The sequence below is a fragment of the Alexandromys fortis genome, unplaced genomic scaffold, assembly GCF_014885135.2.
Source record: "Alexandromys fortis isolate MF-2015 unplaced genomic scaffold, M_Fortis_MF-2015_v1.1 scaffold_57, whole genome shotgun sequence".
Lineage (NCBI taxonomy): Eukaryota > Metazoa > Chordata > Mammalia > Rodentia > Cricetidae > Alexandromys > Alexandromys fortis.
The window spans coordinates 10,578,278-10,601,412 of NW_026067941.1; the positions used below are offsets into that span (position 1 = coordinate 10,578,278).

The 23,135-nt window shown below is 38.5% G+C and overlaps 1 protein-coding gene across 1 annotated transcript; it reads left to right on the forward strand.

Annotated features, from left to right (window-relative positions):
• The first annotated feature begins 6,299 nt into the window (after positions 1-6,299).
• Positions 6,300-11,755, forward strand: LOC126505267 (prolactin-inducible protein homolog). Its single transcript, XM_050148048.1, has 4 exons — positions 6,300-6,394; positions 8,558-8,660; positions 11,195-11,306; positions 11,628-11,755. The coding sequence occupies exons 1-4, from the start codon at positions 6,300-6,302 to the stop codon at positions 11,753-11,755; spliced, it is 438 nt and encodes a 145-aa protein (XP_050004005.1).
• The last annotated feature ends 11,380 nt before the right edge of the window (positions 11,756-23,135 follow it).

A 23,135-nucleotide genomic window follows, 5' to 3' on the forward strand; every position in this document is an offset into this window, starting at 1 on the left:
TGGTTCCAATATGCAAAACAACTCTTTATGCATATTGCAAATAAGTAACTATGTTGAAAAACCCTTTAAAATCCTTTAGTGCCATAAAAATAGCATATAATTCTGACTTTTCAACACCATTATAAGGGCTTTGATCCACTTTACTTAAATTTTATGATGTGTCATTCCTGATTTATTTGTGTCACTATAGAATACAGGAACTTCAGATATTGATGTGTCTCTTACAATGCAAGGAAGGATCCAGTTAGTTCTCTTTATAAGTTGAAATCTCTCACTTTTGGGATAGTTGTTGTTAATCTCTCCCCAAAAATTACTACAAGCTTTTTTCCTGGATTCAATTTCTTCCCATAATTTGTCAATTTTAGCATTATTAAAGGGTTATAGGGTCTATTTCTGCTAACTGACGAAGTCTCACTTTTCCTTTTAGAACTAACTCAGAGGCCCTTTCCATGTAAGTTTTTAATTTTTTATTCAGTTTTTTTAAATACTTATTTATTATGGATACAATATTCTGTTTGCATATATGCCTGCTAGAAGAGGACTCCACACCTCATTATAGATGGTTGTGAGCCACCATATGGTTGCTGCGAATCGAACTCCGGTCCTTTGGAAGAGCACACAATGCTCTTAACCGCTGAGCCATCTCTCCAGCCCATGTGAAAATATCCATTCTAAGATAATACCTTCCTTCTGCATTAAAAGTCCTGTAGGGGAATGTTTGGAGGATAATATGACCTGAACACCAATAAGATTTGGATCCATACAATCCACATGTGCCTTCTATAATTTTCCTTCAATCAAAGCCAATTCTCTCTCAGATTCAGTTGACAACTTCTTTGGACTATTTAAGTCTTTGTCACCATCTAAGGTTTTGTTTAAATTAATCAGGACATCAGGACCTTTTCCAATAGTGTGCCTAGATAGGAAATGTCTCCTAGCAATCTTTGGAAGTCATTAAAAGTCTGCAATCAATCTCATAATTTGCACCTTTTGGGGTCTAACTTCTTGTAAATCGATTTTATAACTTAATTAACAGGATCTCTTCTTTGCATTTTTTCAGGAACAATTTATAATCCCCAAGAAGGCAAAGTTTTCTTTATTTCTTCAGACATTCTTTCTAAAGTACCCACATTTGAATCATATAGTAAAATGTCATCCACATAATGATAAACTATAGATTCAGAAAATTGCTTTCCAATGGCTGCTTACAAAATATTGGCATAGGGTGCTGCTATTTATCATTCCCTGTGGGAGAATCTTCCACAGTTATCGTTTATCAGACTGAGAATTATTATAAGTAGGCACTGTGAAGACAAATTTTTCTCTATCATTTTCCTATAAAAGGTATAGTGAAGAAATAATCTTTTAAATCATAAGAGGCCATCCTTTTACAGAAGGTAAAGGAATGACAGACTGTAGAGAATACACTGTTTTAATAACCTTATTAACAGCTCTTAGATCTGTTACCATTCTCCATTTTCCAGTTTTCTTTTTTAACAACAAATACAGGAGAATTCCAAGGGCTGGTTGGTTCTTCAATATGCTGAGCATCTAGTTGCTCTTGTACCAGCTGTTCTAAAGCTTGCAGTTTCTCTGTTGTTAAACGTCATTGATTAACCCATAGAGGTTTGTCTGTCAAACTTTTAAAAGGTAAAGCTATTGGTGCCTTTGAAATATCAGCAGCTACTATGCCCTGTTCTTGTACAACCTGAATGTTCAGTGACTGTCCTTAATATTATCTTGTAATATTTTCCCCAGAAACATGCATTAATTTATGATATGTTTCTAAGAGTGGGAGAATGTTAATCTAAGTATTCTATTGTTGTAACAAATCATATTCCCACAAATTTATTGCTATGTTAGCCACATATGATTTTAATATTCCACTCTGTCTTTCTGACTCTATTTGACCCATCTCACACTCTGCTTTACCTGCAATAAAGTTCCAATCCCTAAAAACTGAATATTTACATAATGAAAAGGCCAATTTGGTTGCCAAGATTCTGATGAAATTATTGTTACATCTGTGCCTACCAGACCTTCAATGACAATGTCATTTTTTTGTAAATTTAATTTTAGTATTTGTTCATTTATATAAGATTGCCAAAATACTAGCTTTATCGTTTCTCCTGAATTTTTTTGTTCTCTCTTCTATAGCTATCCTATTATCCAGAGCAGTATAGTTTCTTATAATAGGTATTAGTCTTTTTAATTGCTCTAAAAAGAAGTTTCCTCTACAATGGCAGGAAATGACAGAATCTGATTTGACATAGGGGCCTGAGAGAGGCTCCTCATGGAGTTTCCTGATGCCAAAAATGATCTTGAATATTCCTCATTGGCCTACATTCTTTAGTCCAATGTCTGCTTTGCCACACTTTCCACATAATCTATAAGGGAAAGGAGTTCTGAATAGATTAGTCTTAGAAAAAAAAAAAACGTCATTTCCAGAAATGCTGTCTACAATCCCTTTTAAGGTAAACTTGTTTGCCACAATTATAACATTTGACATTTTGATTTTTCCTCAAACATCTAAAAATCACTTTTCCTATCCACATATCATCATGGTCATGAGATTCAATACTAATTGTAACTGGAATCCATTCCTTCAAAACTGCTGGCCTTGCTATTGATGACCTAATTATCCTTTTGCATAGAGTATTGGCACTTTAAAAAGATAGATATTCAGTTATTAGTTATCTAGCTTCTGCATTTGGTATTATTCTATTTCCTGTTGAAGTCAATCTTAGTATGAAATCCATAAAGGCTTCCTTTAAACCATGTATAATTCTAGTAAATGGCTCAATCTTTCCTATTTTCCAATTCTCTCCCAAACATTCAAGGCTACTGTGCAGCTTAAATCCAAGGTGTGGCTTTCATATACAGCTTGTCTTTCTATATAGCATAGTCTCCTCCAAGAATTTGTTCTTGGGAGAGTTCCTTACCTCTAGCTTTACTCTTTACTTTAATCTTAGCCTCTTCTCTGAAACAGATATTCCATGTGGACCTGGCTCTAAAACACTTTTACCAAATTCTATCCAGTCTGTAGGGATAATTCAATTACAAACAGACCACAAATTTAACATTTACTTCGCAAAAGGTGAATGCATGCCAGATGAAATGATTGCTTCCTTGAATCTCCTTAAATCTAACATTGGCGCAAGAGTCCAGTTAGCTGTAACAAAGCCTCTGCTATTTTGCAATTCCTGTAAGGTTAGTGGATATATTAAGGTTGGTTGTCTGAAAACCTTAGACTGTTCCTCTCCATTCTTGTCTTTTCGTTATTTTTCCTTCTTTCTTTTCTTTGTTTTTTCTTGATTTTTTGAGGCAGGGTTTCTCTGTAGCTTTGGAGCCCATCCTGGAACTCGCTCATGTAGACAAGGCTGGCCTTAAACTCAAAAAGATCCGCCTGCTTCTGCCTCCCAAGTGCTGGGAGCACTTGGTGTGTGACTTCTCTATATAATGCAATGCTGAAATTTATTCATTAAATTCTTCTGTCTGGATTTGAATATCTCTATGATCTGTTTTATTTGGTTTTTCTAAGACCTGTATCTTAGCACTCAGATTAACCAACATTTTTATTGATGAGACAAAAGTGATAAAGACAAAAATGTTTATAATTAACATTACATAAATCCCATCAAAATTGGGTATCCTCTCATTTAATCATTTTATTTTCAAACTGTCTAGAATATTATTATACAGCTACCAACGATGTTGATGAAGATGTGAGGCTTATGGTTGTCATGTAGAACAGTAAAAGCCTGACTGGATTTCAAGACAGCTACCTAGTTTGGCAGCAACCTGAGAAGAGGGTTCGGGGAGAGCCCACAATTCACAGTGGAGAGAGAGAGAGAGAGAGAGAGAGAGAGAGAGAGAGAGAGAGAGAGAGAGAGAGAGAGAGCCTTCTGTCTGAAAAATACACAGGGAATTGTTAGGAAAAAGCACCTGTTATGGGGGCTGCCTAAAGGGAGAACCAGTCAGTCTAGGGTCAGAAAGTCATGTGGCATTGTGGTATTTTCTGGAGTTTAGATGGCAGCTGGAGATTGGTTCAGAACAGCTACAACAGAGGGTTGGGGAGAACAAACAAAAGAAAGCCTAGCCCAGTGAGGCTGGAGCTCCACATACAGCTCTGGTGGGAACATCACATGCAGCTCTAGCCTGTGCCCATGGCAAAAGCCACAGGCAAATAGCTTTTTCATGAGTTGATGCCAAATACAGCGTGAATAATAAAATCCAGAAACAAATATTGGGGTTCAATCTAAAGATCAAAGAAGCAAAGCAGTCAAGTCACTACAAGGCTCTTACCTCCATGAAATCTTCAGACATAAAAAGAGTGAGTTACTGTCTCATCCCATCTTATATTCCTCTCTAGTGCTAGGATTAAAGGTGTGCACCACCACTGCCTGGCCTCTATGACTGACTAGTGTGGCTGCTGGGATTAAAGATCTGTGCCACCACTGCCTGGCCTGTAGGTCTGACTAGTGTGGCTGTTTTGCATTCTGTTCTTCAGGCAAGCTTTATTTATTAAAATACAAATGAAATATCACCATACTCTATTCCAAGAAGAATGCTGGAATAGAAGACTCTCTGAATTCTGAGCTATCCCTACCCATCCACTCTCAAACAAAACCTTGCCATCTAACACAGGGTACCAAAATTCTCCTATTTCAATTGTAGGTGAGAAAAGCCATGGGTCCCCTAGTTACTTTAACTCTCCAAGAGTTTCTTCAGCTTACTTATTATCTTTCAGTTCAGTGGAGATAAGCACAAATTCCCTTTGAAAAATGGAGTCTGGCATCTCTCTCCACACCTGAGCTCCCAACATGTGGACAAAACATGCTGAAGAGTAACTAAAGTTAGAGAAGCCAAAAGCAAGGATGATAAGACTTTGCCTGGAAGTTTCTGGATTATAATTCCTACACATCCAATGTGTGAAAGGAAATATATTGGCTCAAGACCCCCAAGATCAAGTTCTCAGCACAAAGGAGATTTATTTGCCCTAGAGAGACAGGGGAAGGAAAAAAGAGACAAACACAGGAGATAGGGGACAAGGAAGTAGTGGAAGGGAACAGGATAAAGGGGCAGAGACATTTGTCCTAAAGGGACAAAGACTGCCTCTGGATAGAGAGGAGACAAATGTGGCATATAGGAAAATGGCAGCTTATACAGGCACAAGGATAAACGCCATATTAGGATGAAGTGTTTAATTTTAATTGGTCATGTTATTAGGTGAGGCAAAAGGGACTTTTGATTGCTGGACGTCAATACTTTGATAACTAGACCTTGGTAGACAGCCTAAGGGAATAGACCATGGCGGCTAACTTCAGGAATGTAATCTAATGGTATTTTAGGAAGGAGAGAAAATGGGGTACAGGACAAGGCCAGCCAGAACCATGCTCACCATGCTCTGGCTGTCCAGAGTTCTTTTAGTGTGAACCGAAGGCTTCTGGAAGAACCAATACACAAGGAGTTAATCTGTTCCAATTTTTCTTCTCTAATGACATGGTTAAAATTATATCAAATACAATTGCACCCTCTTTTTACACATGCCTTCTTTATAAATATATGCCTTGAATTTTCAAGAAATTTTCTTTGTATGAAAGGAAAAACATCATTTTCTACAGAAGACCCTTTGTACCTAAAAACAAAAATATGGGGAGATAAATAATAATAAAATATTGAATCATGGCTCGACTATAAAAAAAACTCTTTAGTTGGGGTTCTCTGAGAGACCAGGGAGATGAGGTTCTATGGTCCCAGAAGACAGAAAGAAGTAATTAGCATTTAAATATTTCTACAGCAAGAGCAGGTAAGAAAGCAAAGGACAAAAAAAGAGAACTGATTTTGCTTAGAAAAAAATGGAACTGTATCCATCCTAATAATCTAAGAAAATACTGATCTCTCTTTTTTATAATTTATTTTTTAATTTATTTATTTATTAAAGATTTCTGCCTCCTCCCCGCCACTGCCTCCCATTTCCCTCCCCCTCCCCCAATCAAGTCCCCCTCCTTCATCAGCCCTAAGAGCAATCAGGGTTCCTTCCCTGACCTGTGGGGGATGTTCTATCAGGAACATACTGATCTCATACTGACAAAAAAGAAAAAAAATATCTAATTTGAAGTTCCAACTGAATACTGACCTTTGCTACAGAAGAATAAACAAGGTCACAATGGAAGGGATCCCGACATACGACAAATTTAGCTGGGTGGAGCTGCCCATCTGCTTCATCGTCTGCTGTAAATAAAAGGAGAGATCTAGGACCCAGATGGTCAAGACTCAAAAGTATCAACTCTTGCAGCATGCCTTCTCTTCAAGTTCTCTACCAGCCTGGAGCTGTTATGTGTCTCCTGATTGTGTGCTTAATTCTGGAGACTGCCCATGCTCAACATGATTGGTAAGGCACCCCTTTTTCTATACAACCTAGAGCTATGTTCCTACTTGGTGGGGACACATATTGGATTCTCACTCACTATTTGTGGCTGAGTTTCACTTTTCTAAACTCTGAGGAAACAAGTAGCACCTCAAGCCTATTCCTGATACCAAATAACTTGAAGACAATTAAACATTTCTGTTTAAAATGATTTATCTGTCTGGGTTTATAGCCTCATGGATTTCATCAAAATGGGAAGTATGGGCAGAGAGGTGAGCCTTGCCTACATTTTGGGGATACGCTATGGATAAGACATAATTCACCTTTAATTTTAAACTTGCTGTGCAGATGCAAAGGAATGCACTTTCAAGACTCCCCTGGTGACAGAGTGGATATCTTGACTAAAATAACAACAACAAAAAAAAAAAAAACTAATCAATAATCCACAAAACAATCATCTAAATTGCATGGCAGAAGCCAACATTATTCATCAACTCCAATATGCAGGGCTCTGTTGACCACAACTGAAGAAGGTTTGCTTAAAAAAAATGCACAAACTTGATTGTATTCCCCATTCCATGCCTGTTATATACTTTCTATAATTGTTACGCAAGGTTCTTTGTATGGTTGATCTATTATCTAAGTACCAGATTCCTATTATTACAGGAGAAAATGGTTCTCCTAATCTTTTGACAAGAGGAAAAACTTTAATTACAGGAAAAAATCAGAATCCATTAACAGTACACATAATCATATGTAAAAGGAGACTCTATCAGATGGTAATGAATCTATAGAGGTTTAGATGGGGATATTTACCTGCGAAGGGAGAAAATTTCTATAAGAGAGGCAGAGGACTGGGCAACATAGGAAATGAGGCCAAAAGAATTGGATTTAGTTGAGAATTGAACTTTTGTTAACTAGAACTTTATGTTTTCCCTACTTAAGGCCTAAGGGGAGCAAGCAGACAGAAAACGGTCAGGTGAATCATTTGTTATTATGAAGCTGGGTTGATCTACCTGATTGAATAATGAGACCCAGAAAGTTTTTTTTTTTTTTTTTTTTTTTTTTTTTTTTTAATTTTTATTTATTTATTTATTAAAGATTTCTGTCTCTTCCCCACCGCCGCCTCCCCTTTCCCTCCCCCTCCCCCAATCAAGTCTCCCTCCCTCATCAGCCCAAAGAGCAGTCAGGGTTCCCTGCCCTGTGGGAAGTCCAAGGGCCACCCACCTCCATCCAGGTCTAGTAAGGTGAGCATCCACGAAACTGCCTAGGCTCCTACGAAACCAATAGGTACAGTAGGATCAAAAACCCATTGCCATTGTTCTTGAGGTCTCAGTAATCCTCATTGTCCACTATGTTCAGCGAGACCGGTTTTAACCCGGGCTTTTTGAGACCCAGGCCAGTTGGCCTTGGTGAGTTCCTGATAGAACATCCCCATTGTCTCAGTGTATGGGTGCACCCCTCACGGTCCTGAGTTCCTTGCTTGTGCTCTCTCTCCTTCTGCTTCTGATTTGGACCTTGATATTTCAGTCCGGTGCTCCATTGTGGGTCTCTGTCTCCTTTCATCGCCTGATGAAGGTTAATATTCAGGAGGAAGCCTATATGATTTTCTTTGGGTTCTCCTTCTTATTTAGGTTCTCAAAGAACCTGAATTATAGGCTCAATGTCCTTTATTTATGGCTAGAAACCAAATATGAGTGAGTACATCCCATGTTCCTCTTTTTGTGAGACCCAGAAAGTTTTAAACCCTTCCGCTATTTCAACTTTTGGAAGGGGGAGAGATTTGAAGAGTTTTAGACCACTGTATAAAGAAAAGAGAAAGATAAATGCACTGAAATAGACTGTGAAATTGTAAATTTCCACCGTGGAATGATGATTAGGAACAGACAAAGAGAAAGAAGCTTGGCCAGCCCCAGCCTCCAATTCAAGACGATGTCAAGGACTGTGACTTGTTTTTTTTATTCTGGCCTCCATTCACCTCATCCTGTTAGATATGTGTGTTGGCTAGAAACATGGAATACTTTGAGAAAAGTCAGATGCAAAGGTTCCTTCCAGAGTAAAGTGTTAATCTTTACAGGTGTCTCGCAAACAGTTTGTCCTGCAGGCTCTCTCTGCCTGTCCAGAAAAGGACACCTGAGTATTGGACTTTAATGTGATTCTTTGTTTCTACATTTTCTGCTCTTACAGGCGCAATCTACTTTCACTAAACATGAAAATTTCTCCAATGAGAAATGCAAATCAATTTGAAGTGAGACTCACAATTACAAACAATGAAAATAAATGTATGGCGGTAAGTGAATAATTGAGAGTTAGCACAAAAAAGTAATATATAGTAAAGGAGTTTCAGTGAATTAATATTGTACTAACTGCCGCCCTTTGAATGTTTCTGTATACGTAGATTTGAAACTCAGAGAGATTGTGTTAGAAATATATGTGTTAGAAATTCCTCAAGTAAAGTAATAAGGTAGTGAATGAGGTTGGTGAGTGGGGAATTGTAGCTGTGGGATAAAGGTCTTCCACAATGAAACAAGAAGAACATTTAAGAGGAAAGAAAAACAATTGGAAACCTACAAATCAAGGAAGATCACAGTGAGACAAAGACAAACAGGGGTGGCAGTGAAAAGGAACACTATTGGTCTTATGTCCCTGTCTCCTCTCTCTCCTGACTCCAAATCATACAGCAATGGTGGAGAGTCAAGAAGATGAAGATCAATATACTTTGGAAGGAAGGGGAACTATAGGAGAAAAGGGACTATGCTGTGCCTCAGGGTAAGGGCCTATTTATAGGCAATAGGCACAGACATACAATGTCTCCACCTTCATTCTTGGGTCTACTTTTTTCTTCAGTTGTTCCAAACTGTTCACCTTCTTTTCACTATCCTAAACAATTCCTTAACATTCTCCTTGGTCTTTTTGAAAACGTTCAAACAAAATGAAAGTTCAAGGGCAGGGGATATGGTTCAGTGGTTAAGAGCACTTGCTGCTTTTTTGAGGACCCCAGATGGGTCTTATTTTAGGGCATCTTCTGGTATTTGTGGACACTGGACACACACACACACATGCACACATGAAACATGCTCACACACACACACACACAAACCACAAAATAGATCTATGTAAAACCTTTTTTAAAAACTAAAACAAAAAAATCATTATAAAAAAAGAAGGTAATTTTTTAATTATACCAAAAGCCATATAAGAAATACAGGGTAAAAGTACCTGGTATTTACGCCGACTAAATATAAATGCTAAAAATGCTATTTGATATGGAATTGGGCAGATATGCTGACTGTCTCTACTTAGTTTTGAGCACAGCAGATGGCTTAAGTCAAGTACAAGAAGTCATTCATTTTATATGACCATTGATTAAAAGTTTTATATCTTTTGGCTAAAAGAAAAACAAAATCTAAATAACAGTAAGACAAGGATTTTCAAGCTGGCACAATTTCTCTTTGTGCAATAAACATTTACTTTAAGTCAAAAACAGTACGCTTCTCTCAGAAAGTACAAAGTTTCATGATCTCATGCAAGTGATCCAGGTATCAGTACTTTTATCTTCCAATGACAGAAAGAAAAATCAGTGTGACAGGAACTCTGTTACAAAGCCAGAACACAAAAGACAAAGAGTTCTGAACTGCATTTGTTTGCCAATCTTTGTTATAGTCAGATCACCACACCAGAGTAGACAGCCTGTGCTTTCTGCTTTAACCCTTCTTACTTCTGAAGAGGTTTGCACCATTCTCTTTGACTCTAATTTAGAGATCTTCAGCCTGGGAGCAAGTGCAAGGGAACTAATGCCCTATATATGATGCAACAATATTCTTCAACCCTCAATTTCTAAAATAAAGGGCTTAGTAATACTACACTAAACCAGCTGATGAGTCAAACATACCCAGACACATGCACTCAAACACACACACACACATACACACACACGCGCGCATGCATGCATGCATAGTTTTACTCTTATATGGGAAATGTAATATATAATAACTTGTTTGTTTTTTTAAGGTTTTCTTCTTCTATTGATTTTTATTGAGCTCTACATTTTTCTCTGCTTCCCACCATTCCCCTCTTTTCCCTTCAACTCTTTCTCATGGTCCTCTTGCTCCCATTTTACTCAGGAGATCTTGTTTTTTCTACATCCCATGGAGATTAGGTCCATGTATGCCTCTCTTAGAGTCCTCTTTGTTGTCTAGATTCTCTGAGATTGTGAATTCTAGGCTGGTTTTCTTTGCTTTATGTCTAAAAGCCAGTTTTGAATGAGTACATATGATAACTGGATATCAACATAGAGAAGAATGAAAATAGATCCATATCTATCACTATGCAAAAACTCAAGTCCAAATGGATCAAAGACTTTAACATAAAGCCAACCACACTGAACATCATACAGAGAAAGTGGGAAGTACACCTGAATGCCTTGCCACAGGAGATCACTTCCTAAATATAACCCCGGTTGGCCCAGACACTGAGAGAAACAATAAATGGGACCTCCTGAAAATGAAAAGATTTTGTAAAGCAAAGGACACAGTCAACAAGATATAGGAAAACTTGTCAAAACACTTTTAAACTCGTCATTCCCTATGCCAGAGAAAACACCAGTTTTTTCTCATTAGACTCAATAGGGGCTAAAGTTGAATTTGACTCATAAATAACAGAGAACTTGCTAAGCATCGTGTATATCCTGACAGTTAAAAGGAACTACTTGGTAGTCCAAGCATATACTGCCCTGGGAATTGCTTATGTTGTTTCATGGTCAACCCCAGGTTGATGTCTCTGTTTTGACAATCTTTAACCCTTCCCCCATTCACTTTACTTCAGGTAAGAGCCAGTACTAAGGACAATTCATACATAACGTACCTTAGTACTCATGCAACATACACGGCTTGCATATGTGCCACAAACAACTTCTTCTGGGAAATCCAAGTCTCTGGTAAGTGGGAACATTTCCTCCCTGCTCACAAAGGTCAGAGAGTGGTGAAGGTCAGGATGTATCAGAGTATTCAAAAATAAATAAATAAAAGAATCACTGTGACAGCAGCCAGAAAAGGGGAAAGTACATGCAATACTGACGAGATAACAACTTGACAGGATATGAGAGGACAGAAAGAGCCAACACTAAGGGAAGGAAGTTCAAACAAGCTACTGTACCTTGTGTGAAGGAAATGGAATCACAGTATGTTAAAACCGGGGAGGGGTGGGGATGAAGCTATGTGGAGTTCATGAGGTAACAGATCTGCTTTTCTTTCTGTAGCAAAAACTTTCCTACAAGTGAAAGCAGAAGTTGTGCCAGCTAAGGGAATATGTCCTGATGGTGAGAAAACATACCCAGTAACCACCTACATGAAGACTATTACTCATGAAATCCTTGTAACACCATAAACTGGAAGGTCTTCCATAGATCACTGTTGTAGTAGGTGCAGCGGGCCGCTTCCCACTGCCCGGCTAGCTCTTTACAAAAATAATTACATGGAAACTGTATTCTTTTAAACACTGCTTGGCCCATTAGCTCCAGCCTCTTATTGGCTAACTCTTACATATTGATCTAACCCATTTCTAATAATCTATGTAGCACCATGAGGTGCGCTTACCGGGAAAGATTCAGCATGTCTGACCTGGTGGCTGGCTGCATCGCGTCTGCCCTGGAGAGAGCTGCATGGTGTCTGAGCTCACTTCCTCTTTCTCCCAGCATTCTGTTCTGTTTTCTCCACCCACCTAAAGGCTGGCCTATCAAATGGGCCAAGGCAGTTTCTTTATTAGCCAATGACCTTCCTCCATCAGATCACCTTCACCAAACTTCTCTGTGGGAAAAGTGTTCCTTTCTTGTATGTATCTCTGGAGAAAAAACAAACAAACAAACAAAAAAGGTGAAACCAACTCTGTTAAGACAGCTATGTAAAAATAAACTTCTGCAACTTCGCATTGAACTATCTGTATCTTTCTTCCAAAAATGACTGCTCTATCTGCCCAAATAGTCAAAGGTTTCTTTAACACTGTTATCCCAGGACACACACACACACACAAAACACACACATATACACACACATATACACACACAATGATGTAATAAGAATTCAAATCATAGTGAGTATGGAAAATACTGGGTCTCACCACTTGGCATAAAGAGAGCATGCCCAAAATCAGAATGAGCAACTCTTCCCAGAGTAACACTGAAATCTCAAAGCAGAACTAACAAAAGGTTCCAGGTTATTCCACCATCACAGTTCAACTCCATCCAGCTGTCCCTCTGACTAGCTGACCTGTACTTTTCTTCTTTTCCACTACTGGAGAGAAAAAGACTCATACCTCATGGTGCCTTTGGAAGCCCAGGCATTTTGTGAATTGTGACTTTGACTTTCCTGCAAAAAGTAAAATTTGAGGAGCTGAACAATGGCAAATGTGAGCTTGAAACAAAGGCAATCAGAAACATGCAGCACAGCTGGGGGGGGAGAATATAAATTGGCAAAACTTTGGGATAACAGTCTGCCATTACTGTCAAATACTTTATATACCTAACCTTCCAGGATGCTCACAATTGGAAGTGATGATGACAGATGGCACTTCCACACTCTCACACTCTGTTTCCTGGGTCAACATATTCTCTCTCAAGGACACAGTGCTGCTTAATAGCCATGCTTCCAAAATATATGTCACACATTCCAGGACCCTTATTCCTTTTCCCTCTTAGCTATTGCCTAGGGGAGAAAGGCACCCAATGACCTAGGGGTGAGCAGACCTGAGACAAGAACTCCATAGGAACAGGTACAGGGAGCAACTGCTGAGCAAGTGAACCAGAGACAGAGACTGCTGACGGTCCAGCCTTGAATATGGGACCTTCAAGAGAGTAGACCTCAGCCAGTACCCCTATGGGTCTGGGCAGGAGTCTAGAACCTCCCAGGAACTAGGCCTGAGCCAGGACATTTGCGGGTCTAGGCATGAATCTGGGACCTCCAAGGGAATAGACAGGAACTAGAAACCTCTACCAGTCCAAGTGTGAGTCCGGAACCTCTGAGGGAGTAAGACTGAGCCAGGTCCTATACAGGTCTGGGAACACCCAAGCCTGGGAGCCCCAAGAGACGAGACCAGAGCCAGAGTCCTTTACAGGACCAATCCCAGGTTAGAGACCTCTGCAGGAATGGACTAGACCAGGGGCATTTCAAGAAATAGGTCTGAGCCAACAACCTAGGCTAAAACAGGCTTGAGAGACTCCTTGGAGTGGAGAAAAGCCCGGGAGCACTGAGCAATCTCCAGGAACATGGAGTGACTAAGGGGTAACTAGAACCATGGCACTGACTGTACTATAATGAACAACCATCTGAGCTTTGGATTCACTGGCACCTAGAAGATTAATAAACAGAATCACAGACAGCCCCAATCATACTTATTAGAGGAAAAGATGAGTAGAAAAGGTAAGAACACATAAACACCTCAAAGAGCAACACAAAACCGGTAAAACCTAAAGACCCTACAACAGCAAGACTTGAACAACCAAATATAGATGAAGCAGGAAAAAATAATGTAAAAATAAATTCAGAAGAATATTTGAAACTCTTAAAGAGAAAATGAGAAAATCCCTCAAAGAAATGGAGGAAAAGACAAATAAAAAATTGAAAGCATCAGCAAATCCCTTAAAGAAAACAAATAAAAGCAATCAAACATATGAAAGAAACTAATCAAGACTTGGAAACTGAAATAGAGACAATAAAGAAAAAATAAGCTGTGGGAATTATAGAAGCAAAAATCATGAGAATGTGATCAGGTACCAAAAACACAGCAGGAACAGCAGAATACAAGAGATGGAAGAGAGAATCTCACTGAAGATACAATAGAGGAAATAGACTCATCAGTCAAAGAAAACATTAAATCTAACAGAAGCTTAACCTAAAATATCCAGAAAATATGGGACACCATGAAAAGACCAAACCTAAGAATAATAGGTATGGAAGAAGTAGAAGAAGTTCAACTCAAAAGCACAGAAAATATATTTAACAAAATCATAGAAGAAAAATTTCCCAACCTAAAGAAAGATATGCCTATGAAGAAGATATGAGAAGTTTTTAGTACACCAAATAGACTGGATCAAAAAAAAAGAGTCCCCATGCCACATAATAATTATAACACTAAACATACAGAGTAACGAAAGACTAGTAAGAGCTGCAAATAATAGGGAACTCACCAAGGCCAGCTGGCCTGGGTCTGAAGAAGCATGGGATAAAACCGGACTTGCTGAACGTAGCGGACAATGAGGACTGCTAAGAAATAAAGAACAATGGCACTGGGTTTTGATCCTACTGCATGTACTGGCTTTGTGGGAGCCTAGGCAGTTTGGATGCTCACCTAACTAGACCTGGAAGGAGGTGGGTGGTCCTTGGACTTCCCACAGGGCAGGGAACCCTGATTGTTCTTCGGGCTGATGAGGGAGGGGGACTTGATTGGGAGAGGGATAGGGAAATGGGAGGCGGTGGCGGGGAGGAGGCAGAAATCTTTAATAAATAAATAATTAAAAATAAAAAAAGCTGCAAATGAAAAAGGCCAGGTAACATATAAAGGTGGACCTATCAGAATTACACCAGATTTTTCATTGGAGACAATGAAAGCCAGAAGGTCATGGTCAAGTGTTATGTAGACATTAAGAGACTATGGATAAGAGGCCAGACTACTATACCTAGGAAAATTTTTAATCACCATAGAAGAATAAAACAAGATATGCCATGACAAAACCAGATTTAACCAATATCTAGCCACAAACCCAGCCCTACACAAAATGCTAGAAGGAAAACTCTAACCCAAGGAAGTTGACTATATCAACAAAAACACAGGCAATTGATGGTTTCATAGCAAGAAATCCCAAAGAAGGGGACAACGCACAAATTAACATCACTAACAATGAAAACTAAATTAGTGGGAGATAGTAATAACAGGTCATTAATATCCCTTAATGTAAATGGACTCAACTCACCTATAAAAAGGCACAGGCTAACAGTTTGGATATGAAAACAGAATCTATCCTTTTTCTGCATACAATAAACACACCTCAACCTCAAAGACAGACATCATCTCAGAATAAAGGGTTGGGAAAAATATACCAATCAAATGAACCTAAGAAACAAGCAGGTGTAGCTATCCTAATCTCTAACAAAATAGACTTCAAGCTAAAATCACTCAAAAGAGACAAAGAAGGTCATTTCATATTAGTCACAGGAAAAATCATTAAGAGGAAATTCAGTACTGAACATCCATGCCCCAGACACAAGGGCACTTGTCACAGAAACACTTCTAAAGCTTAAATCATACATTAAACCCCACATGCTAATAGTGGGAGACTTCAACACTCCACTCTCACCAATGAACAGGTCAGTCAGACAAAAAATGAACAGAGAAATAAGAGAACTAACAGATGTTATGACTGAAATGGATTTAACAGACATCTATAGAATAATCTATCCAAACGGAAAATATACCTTCTTCTCACCACCTCATGGAACCTTCTCAAAAATTGACCACATACTTGGTAACAAAAAAAAACCTCAACAAATACAAAAAATGGAACAACCCAATGTACCTTATCAGATCACCATGGTTTAAAACTACAAGTAAACAACAATACTAATTCCAGAAAACCCACAAACACATGGAAATTAAACAATGTTCACCTGAATCATCAATGAATCAAGGAAGAAATAAAGGGAGAAATTAAAGACTTCCTAAAACTCAATGAAAGTGACCTCACAATATGCCCAAATTTATGGAACACAATGAAAGCAGTGTTGAGAGGAAAGTACATAGAACTAAATGCATAAAGAAGCTGGAAAAATTCCACACTAGTGAAATAACAGAACATTTGAAAATTTTAGAACAAAAAGAAGCAAACTCACCCAAGAGAACTAGACAGCAGAAAATAATCAAAGTGAAAGTTGAAATAACAAAATAAAAACAAAGAAAACAATACAAAGAATCAATGAGACAAAAAGTTGAATCTTTGAGTAAATCAACAAAATAGACAAACCTTTATTCAAACTAACCAAAAGGCAGAGAGAGAATATCTGAATTAATAAACTGAGAAATGAAAATGAGGACATAACAACAGATGTGGAGGAAATACAGAGAATCATCAGGTCATATTTTGAAAACCTGTACTCCACAAAATTGGAAAACTTAAAGGAAATGGACAACTTTCTGAATAAATATCACTTACCAAAATTAAATCAAAAACAGATAAGCAAATTAAACAGACCTATAACTGATGAAGAAATAGAAACAGTCATTAAAAGTCTCCCAACCAAAAAAATCCCAGGACCAGATGGTTTCAGCACAGAATTCTACAAGACATTGAAAGAACTAATACCAATGCTTCCCAAATTATTCCACACAATAGAAGCAGAAGGAACCTTGCCAAACTCTTTTTATGAGGCTACAATCAGTCTGATATCCAAATCATAGAAAGACATTAATAAGAAACAGAGTTACAGACCAATCTCACTCATGAACATTAATACAAAAATACTTGTCAACTCTCTCCATATCTATTCAATATAGTTCTTTTTTTGTTTGTTTTTTGTTGTTGTTTTTTTGTTTGTTTTAATTTTTTATTGAGAAAAAGAAAAAAAAGTTTCTGCCTCCTCCCAGCCTCCAATTTCCCTCCCCCTCCTCCCACCCTTCTCCACCTTTCCCCACTCCTCTCCCCCTCTCTCTCTAGTCCAAAGAGCAGTCAGGGTTCCCTGCCCTGTGGAAAGTCTAAGGTCCTCCCCCACTCCGTCCATGTCCAGGAACTGGCTAGGCTCCCACAAAGCCAGAACATGAAGTAGGAACAAAACCCCGTGCCATTGTCCTTGGCTTCTCATCAGCCCTCATTGTTCGCCATGCTCAGAGAGTCTGGTTTTATCCCATGCTTTTTCAGTCACAGTCCAGCTGGTCTTGGTGAGCTCTCAATAGATCAGCCCCACTGTATCAGTGGTTGGGTGCACCCCTCGTGGTCCTGACTTCCTTGCTGATGTTCTCCCTTCTTCCGCTCCTCATTGGGACCTTGGGAGCTCAGTCCAGTGCTCCAGTGTGGGTCTCTGTCTCTATCTCCATCCATCACCAGATGAAGGTTCTATGGTGATATGAAAGATATTCGTCAGTATTGCTATAGGATAGGGTCATTTCAGGTTGCCTATCCTCAGCTGCCCAAGGAACTAACTGGGGACAACGCCTTGGGCTCCTGGGAGCCACTCTAGGTTCAAGTCTCTTGCCAACCCTAAGGTGGCTCCCTTAACTAAGATTTGTGCTTCCCTGCTCCCCTATCCAACCTTCTTTTATCCCAATCTTCCTGTTTCCCCAAGTTCCCCCCATCCTCCCCTTCTCATTTTTCTCTCCCCATCTCCCCTTATCCCCATCGCACCCCACCCCCAAGATCTCAATTTTTCCCCCGGCAATTTTGTCTACTTCCCATAGCCAGGAGGATAATTATATGTTTTTCTTTGGATTCACCTTCTTATTTAGCTTCTTTAGGATCACCAATTATAGACTCTGTGACATTTATTTATGGCTAGAAACCAATTATGAGTGAGAACATCCCATGTTCATCTTTTTGGGTCTGGGTTACCTCACTCAGGATAGTGTTTTCTATTTCCATCCATTTGCATGCAAAATTTGAGAAGTCATTGTTTTTTACCGCAGCATAGTACTCTAATGTGTATATATTCCATACTTTCTTCATCTATTCTTCCATTGAAGAACATCCCGGTTGTTTCCAGGTTCTGGCTTTACAAATAATACTGCTATGAACATAGTTGAACAAATGCTTTGGTTCAACTCTTGGGTATATTCCCAAGAGTGGTATTGCTGTGTACAGGGGTAGGTTGATCCCGAATTTCCTGAGAAACCGCCACACTGCTTTCCAAAGTGGTTGCACAAGTTTGCATTCCCACCAGCAATGGATAGTGTACCCCTTTCTCCACAACCTCTCCAGCAAAGGCTATCATTGGTGTTTTTTATTTTAGCCATTCTGACAGGTGTAAGATGGTATCTTAAAGTTATATTGATTTGCATTTCTCTGATCGCTAAGGAAGGTGAGCATGACCTTAAGTGTCTTTTGGCCATTTGAAATTCTTCTGTTGAGAATTCTCTGTTCAGTTTAGTGCCCCATTTTTTAATTGGGTTAATTAGCATTTTAGAGTCTAGTTTCTTGAGTTCTCTATATATTTTGGAGATCAGACCTTTGTATGTTGCAAGGTTGGTGAAGATCTTCTCCCAGTCAGTAGGTTGCCTTTTTGTCTTAGTGACAGTGTCCTTTGCTTTACAGAAGCTGCTCGGTTTTAGTAGGTCCCATTTATTCAATGTTGCCCTTAATGTCTGTGCTGCTGGGGTTATACATAGGAAGCGATCTCCTGTGCCTATCTGTTGTAGGGTACTTCCCACTTTCTCTTCTATCAGGTTCAGTGTGTTCGGACTGATATTGAGGTCTTTGATCCATTTGGACTTGAGTTTTGTGCAAGGTGATAGATATGGGTCTAATTTCAATCTTCTACAGGTTGACATCCAGTTGTGCCAGCACCATTTGTTGAAGATGCTTTCTTTATTCCATTGTATACTTTTAGCTCCTTTATCGAAAATGAGGTGCTCATAGGTTCGTGGGTTAAAATCCGGGTCTTCTATATGATTTCATTGGTCGAGTTCTCTGTTTTTATACCAGTACCACACTGTTTTCATCACTGTAGCTCTGTAATAGAGTTTGAAGTCAGGGGTGGTAATGCCTCCAGAAGATCCTTTATTGTATAAGATTGTTTTGGCTATCCTGGGATTTTTGTTCTTTCATATAAAGTTGATTATTGTCCTCTCAAGATCTATGAAGAATTTTGATGGGACCTTGATGGGAATTGCATTGAATCTATAGATTGCCTTTGGTAGAATTGCCATTTTTACTATGTTGATCCTCCCAATCCAAGAGCAAGGGAGATCCTTCCATTTTCTGCTATCCTCTTCAGTTTCTTTCTTCAATGCCTTAAAGTTCTTGTCAAATAGATCTTTCACTTCCTTGGTTAGAGTTATCCCAAGATATTTTATGCTGTTCATGGCTATCATGAAAGGTGAAGCTTCTCTGATTTCCCTCTCTATCAATATAGTTCTTGAGGTCCTAGCTAGAGTAATAAGACACCAAAAGGAGATCAAGGGGATAGAAATTGGAAAAGAAGTCAACCTCTCACTGTTTGCTGATGATATTATAGTTTACATAAGCGACCCCAAAAATTCTACCAAGGCACATCTATAAATCATAAACATTTTCAGTAATATAGCAGGATACAAGATTTATTCAAAAAATCAGTAGCCCTCATGAATACAGATTATAAAAGGACTGGGGAAGAAATCATAGAATCAAGACCCTTCACAATAGCCACAAATAGTGTAAAATATCTCAGAGTAACTCGAACCAAACAAGTGGGAAGACTTGTATGACAGGAACTTTAAATCTTTGAAGAATGGATAAGGAAAATGTGGTACATTTACACAATTTACTACACAGGAAAAAAAATAACGACATCTTGAATTTTTCAAAAAAAAATGGATGGAGCTAGAAAACATTGTTTTGAGTGAGGTAACCCAGACACAGAAAGACAATTATCACATGTACTCATTCAAAGGTGGTTTTTAAACATTAAGCAAAGAAATACAGCCTACAAATCACAATCCCAGAGAACTTATACAACAATGAGGACACTAAGAGAGACTTACATAGATCTAATCTACATGGGAAGTAGGAAAAGACAAGATCTCCTGAGTAAATTGGGAGCATGGGGACCTTGGGGGAGTGTTTAATGGGGGACGGGAGAGGCAGGGAGGGGAGCAGAGAAAAATATAGAGCTCAATAGAAAGAAAAAAAGAGTTTCTAAGGTCATGGTGTCTCTTCACAGCATTAGAAACCATAACTAAGACAATGTGCTAATGTGGAATGGGGAAAGTACACTGGCCTCTAACCTACAGGTAAATGCTGAGCTACAGGCAAATGAGGAATGCTGAGAAAAGGAGAAATGGTTTTTTCCAGGGAAGAGTATACCAATTGGCTATATAATATAAAGGGCATTTGACATAGTTCAACATGAATTCATGTAAAAATCCTGAAGAAACAGCAAACATATGGAATATACCATATATAAACATATATAAACATGCATGCATATATACATATAAGCACATGCAAGAGAGGTGGTTCAAAATATGTTAAAAAGAAATAATTACTATGTAAAAATATATGAGAGCAGATACTTCATAGCCATCTCAGTAGATTTCAAAAATTCCTTCAATGCCAGGTGGTGGTGGCACACACCTTTAATCCCAGCACTCGGGAGGCAGAGGCAGGCGGATCTCTTTGAGTTCTAGGCCAGCCTGGTCTACAAGAGCTAGTGGCAGGACAGGCTCCAAAGCTACAGAGAAACCCTGTCTCGAAAAACTAAAAAAAAATCCTTCAAAACAGTACAATATGTATTTATAGAAAGAATTAGAAATAATAGGAACGCAACTCAATGTAATAAAGAAGAAACCTATAGCCAACATTATCATAAACTGGAACCTAGAAGCCCATCATGTAAACTCCAGAATATCACAGGTACCTATATTCTCCACTCTTATTCAATATTAAACTCAAAATTTTCAGTAGAGCAATAAGGAAAAAAACAAAACAAAGAAGGGAAAAATAGTTATTTTGACAACATAATGTAAACTTAAAAGACTCTAAATAACACCCCAAAACTTAGAACTAATAAATACTTTAAGCAAAGTAGCAAGATATAAATACAACATATAAAAAGTAAGTTTCTCAGATAAATGCTGAGCACAGTACTGATGTATGAGTGAAACACAGTGTCATTGGGAGTCATTTTATTATTACATTTGATTTTACTTTTTTTTTATCTTGTTTTTCTTTTTTGTAGAACAGTAGTAGTTGGTCTTACCCTAGGTCCCCGGGCTATCTGGTCTCAGGTTCTTGGTCACCTAAACAGTGTTCCAGGAAAGGGATCCATCTGGTGAAGTGAGAATTAAAGTTATATCAGCTGTCAATTGGTTACACCCATAATCTTTGTGTCACCATTCCACTAGCATATTTTGTATGGGTTGGTGTTTACATTTCTCCTTTGGTAGACTGCAAAGTACCTTTCTGCACCAAAGACACTAGAATGTAGGGATGAAGTTTCTCTGTAGACACCCACTCAATTTCTCCATGTTAAATGAATTATGTGAAGTGTTGTCTTTAGCAATGGGCCTTTGATGTCAGTTTATGTAGAATAAATTATAGTCTCAGCACAAGCTTGAGTTGTTTGGGGATTCCCATGCAACATCTTGGGCCAACAACTCAATTAACTATAATCCAGTCCTGACTATGGAAGATTTATTTGGTAATAAGAGATGGTCATTTGAGGCTCTGTTTCCCCAATAATTGGTTGTTTAATTTGTATTACCTTCATTTTTGCACATATTGTAGGAAAACTACTGTATCAAGTCTCTTTACTCCCCCTAAAACGGCCATTAATTTTAACTATCTTTACCCACATTCCCTCCCTTGTTCTGCACTGGTATATTAGGGTTTCTATTGCTGTGAAGAGAGAGACTCCATGACCACAGAAATTCTTATTAAAAAAAAAAAACATTTCATTGGGACTGGCTGACAGTTTCAGAAGTTTAATCCATTATCATTATAGAAAGAAGTGTGGCAGCATGCAGGAAGAGGCGGTATTGAAAAAGGAACTAAGAGATTCTTCATCTTGATCTGCAGGCAGCGGAAGGACACTGTGCGTTACACTGGGCATATTAAGCATATAATGATCAGAGCCTACCCACACAATGATACACATCTTCCAGCAAGGCCACAGCTCCTACTAGTGCCACTATCTATGGGCCAAGCAGTCAGCAACATGAAAGTATGGGAGCCATATCTACTCAAACCACCAAAGATGCTAAACTATTATTCGTCGTTGGTTAAGAAGAGTTACTGAGTTTGAATAAGATGCCAGGCTTTTTCATACATGTAATATTATTTGACTATGCTTCACTCCACAGTACCTTATCTTATTCTCCCTTCACAGCCTACTGTGATCAACTGAGTCTTGCCCAGAAGCCTTCATGTATGGAAAAGGAATATAATTCCCTTGCAAAAACAAGAACATGCTTAGCAAAGCCAATAATAGCCTGGGGCCAGTTCTTTGGGAACTATTCCCTAAAGCCCAGATGTATATAGAGAGATCCCAAGAACCCAGCTGCCACTGTAGGGGGCAATGTTTATCAGTCTCAAGGCTGCTGTGTGCTCAGTCAGAGATAATCTTATATACCCTGTGTTCTCTTGTACAACATTGGATCTTGAGATACCCTGTGTTTCCTTGTGCAACATTATTTGATTAGCTTTTTGTTAACTTCTTCCTCATTTCCCCTCAGAAATACTATATAAGAGGCTGTACTTCTTAATAACATTACAATAAGACAAATCTTTTGCAAGAACTCCTAATCTCAAACTTTCTTTTAGTTTCTAACTTCTCCTGTTTATCTTCAGATCAATTGATCTTTTCTCCCAGGATCCTAACATTGAAGAATGATTTGCCAATCCAGGTCATCTTTATTCTCATTTTCCTGAACTTAATGCAATAGAAACTTTAATAATTACAAAGAATCATTGCAATAAAAAACAATTCTTTGAAACATTTAACAAGGTTGACAAACATCCAATTTAAACAAAAGATAAGGAAGGCTCAAAAAATATTAAGTAATCAATGAATGTAAGCAAAGTTAGATAGTTCAT

What these genes read in the sequence shown, in the direction of transcription:
- LOC126505267 (XM_050148048.1), top strand. Translation starts at nt 6,300, where the DNA reads ATGCCTTCTCTTCAAGTTCTCTACCAGCCTGGAGCTGTTATGTGTCTC. An exon ending in ATGAAAATAAATGTATGGCG is followed by an intron (nt 8,661 to 11,194) that starts GTAAGTGAATAA and finishes ACTTTACTTCAG; the next exon opens with GTAAGAGCCAGTACTAAGGA. An exon ending in CTGGGAAATCCAAGTCTCTG is followed by an intron (nt 11,307 to 11,627) that starts GTAAGTGGGAAC and finishes TTCTTTCTGTAG; the next exon opens with CAAAAACTTTCCTACAAGTG.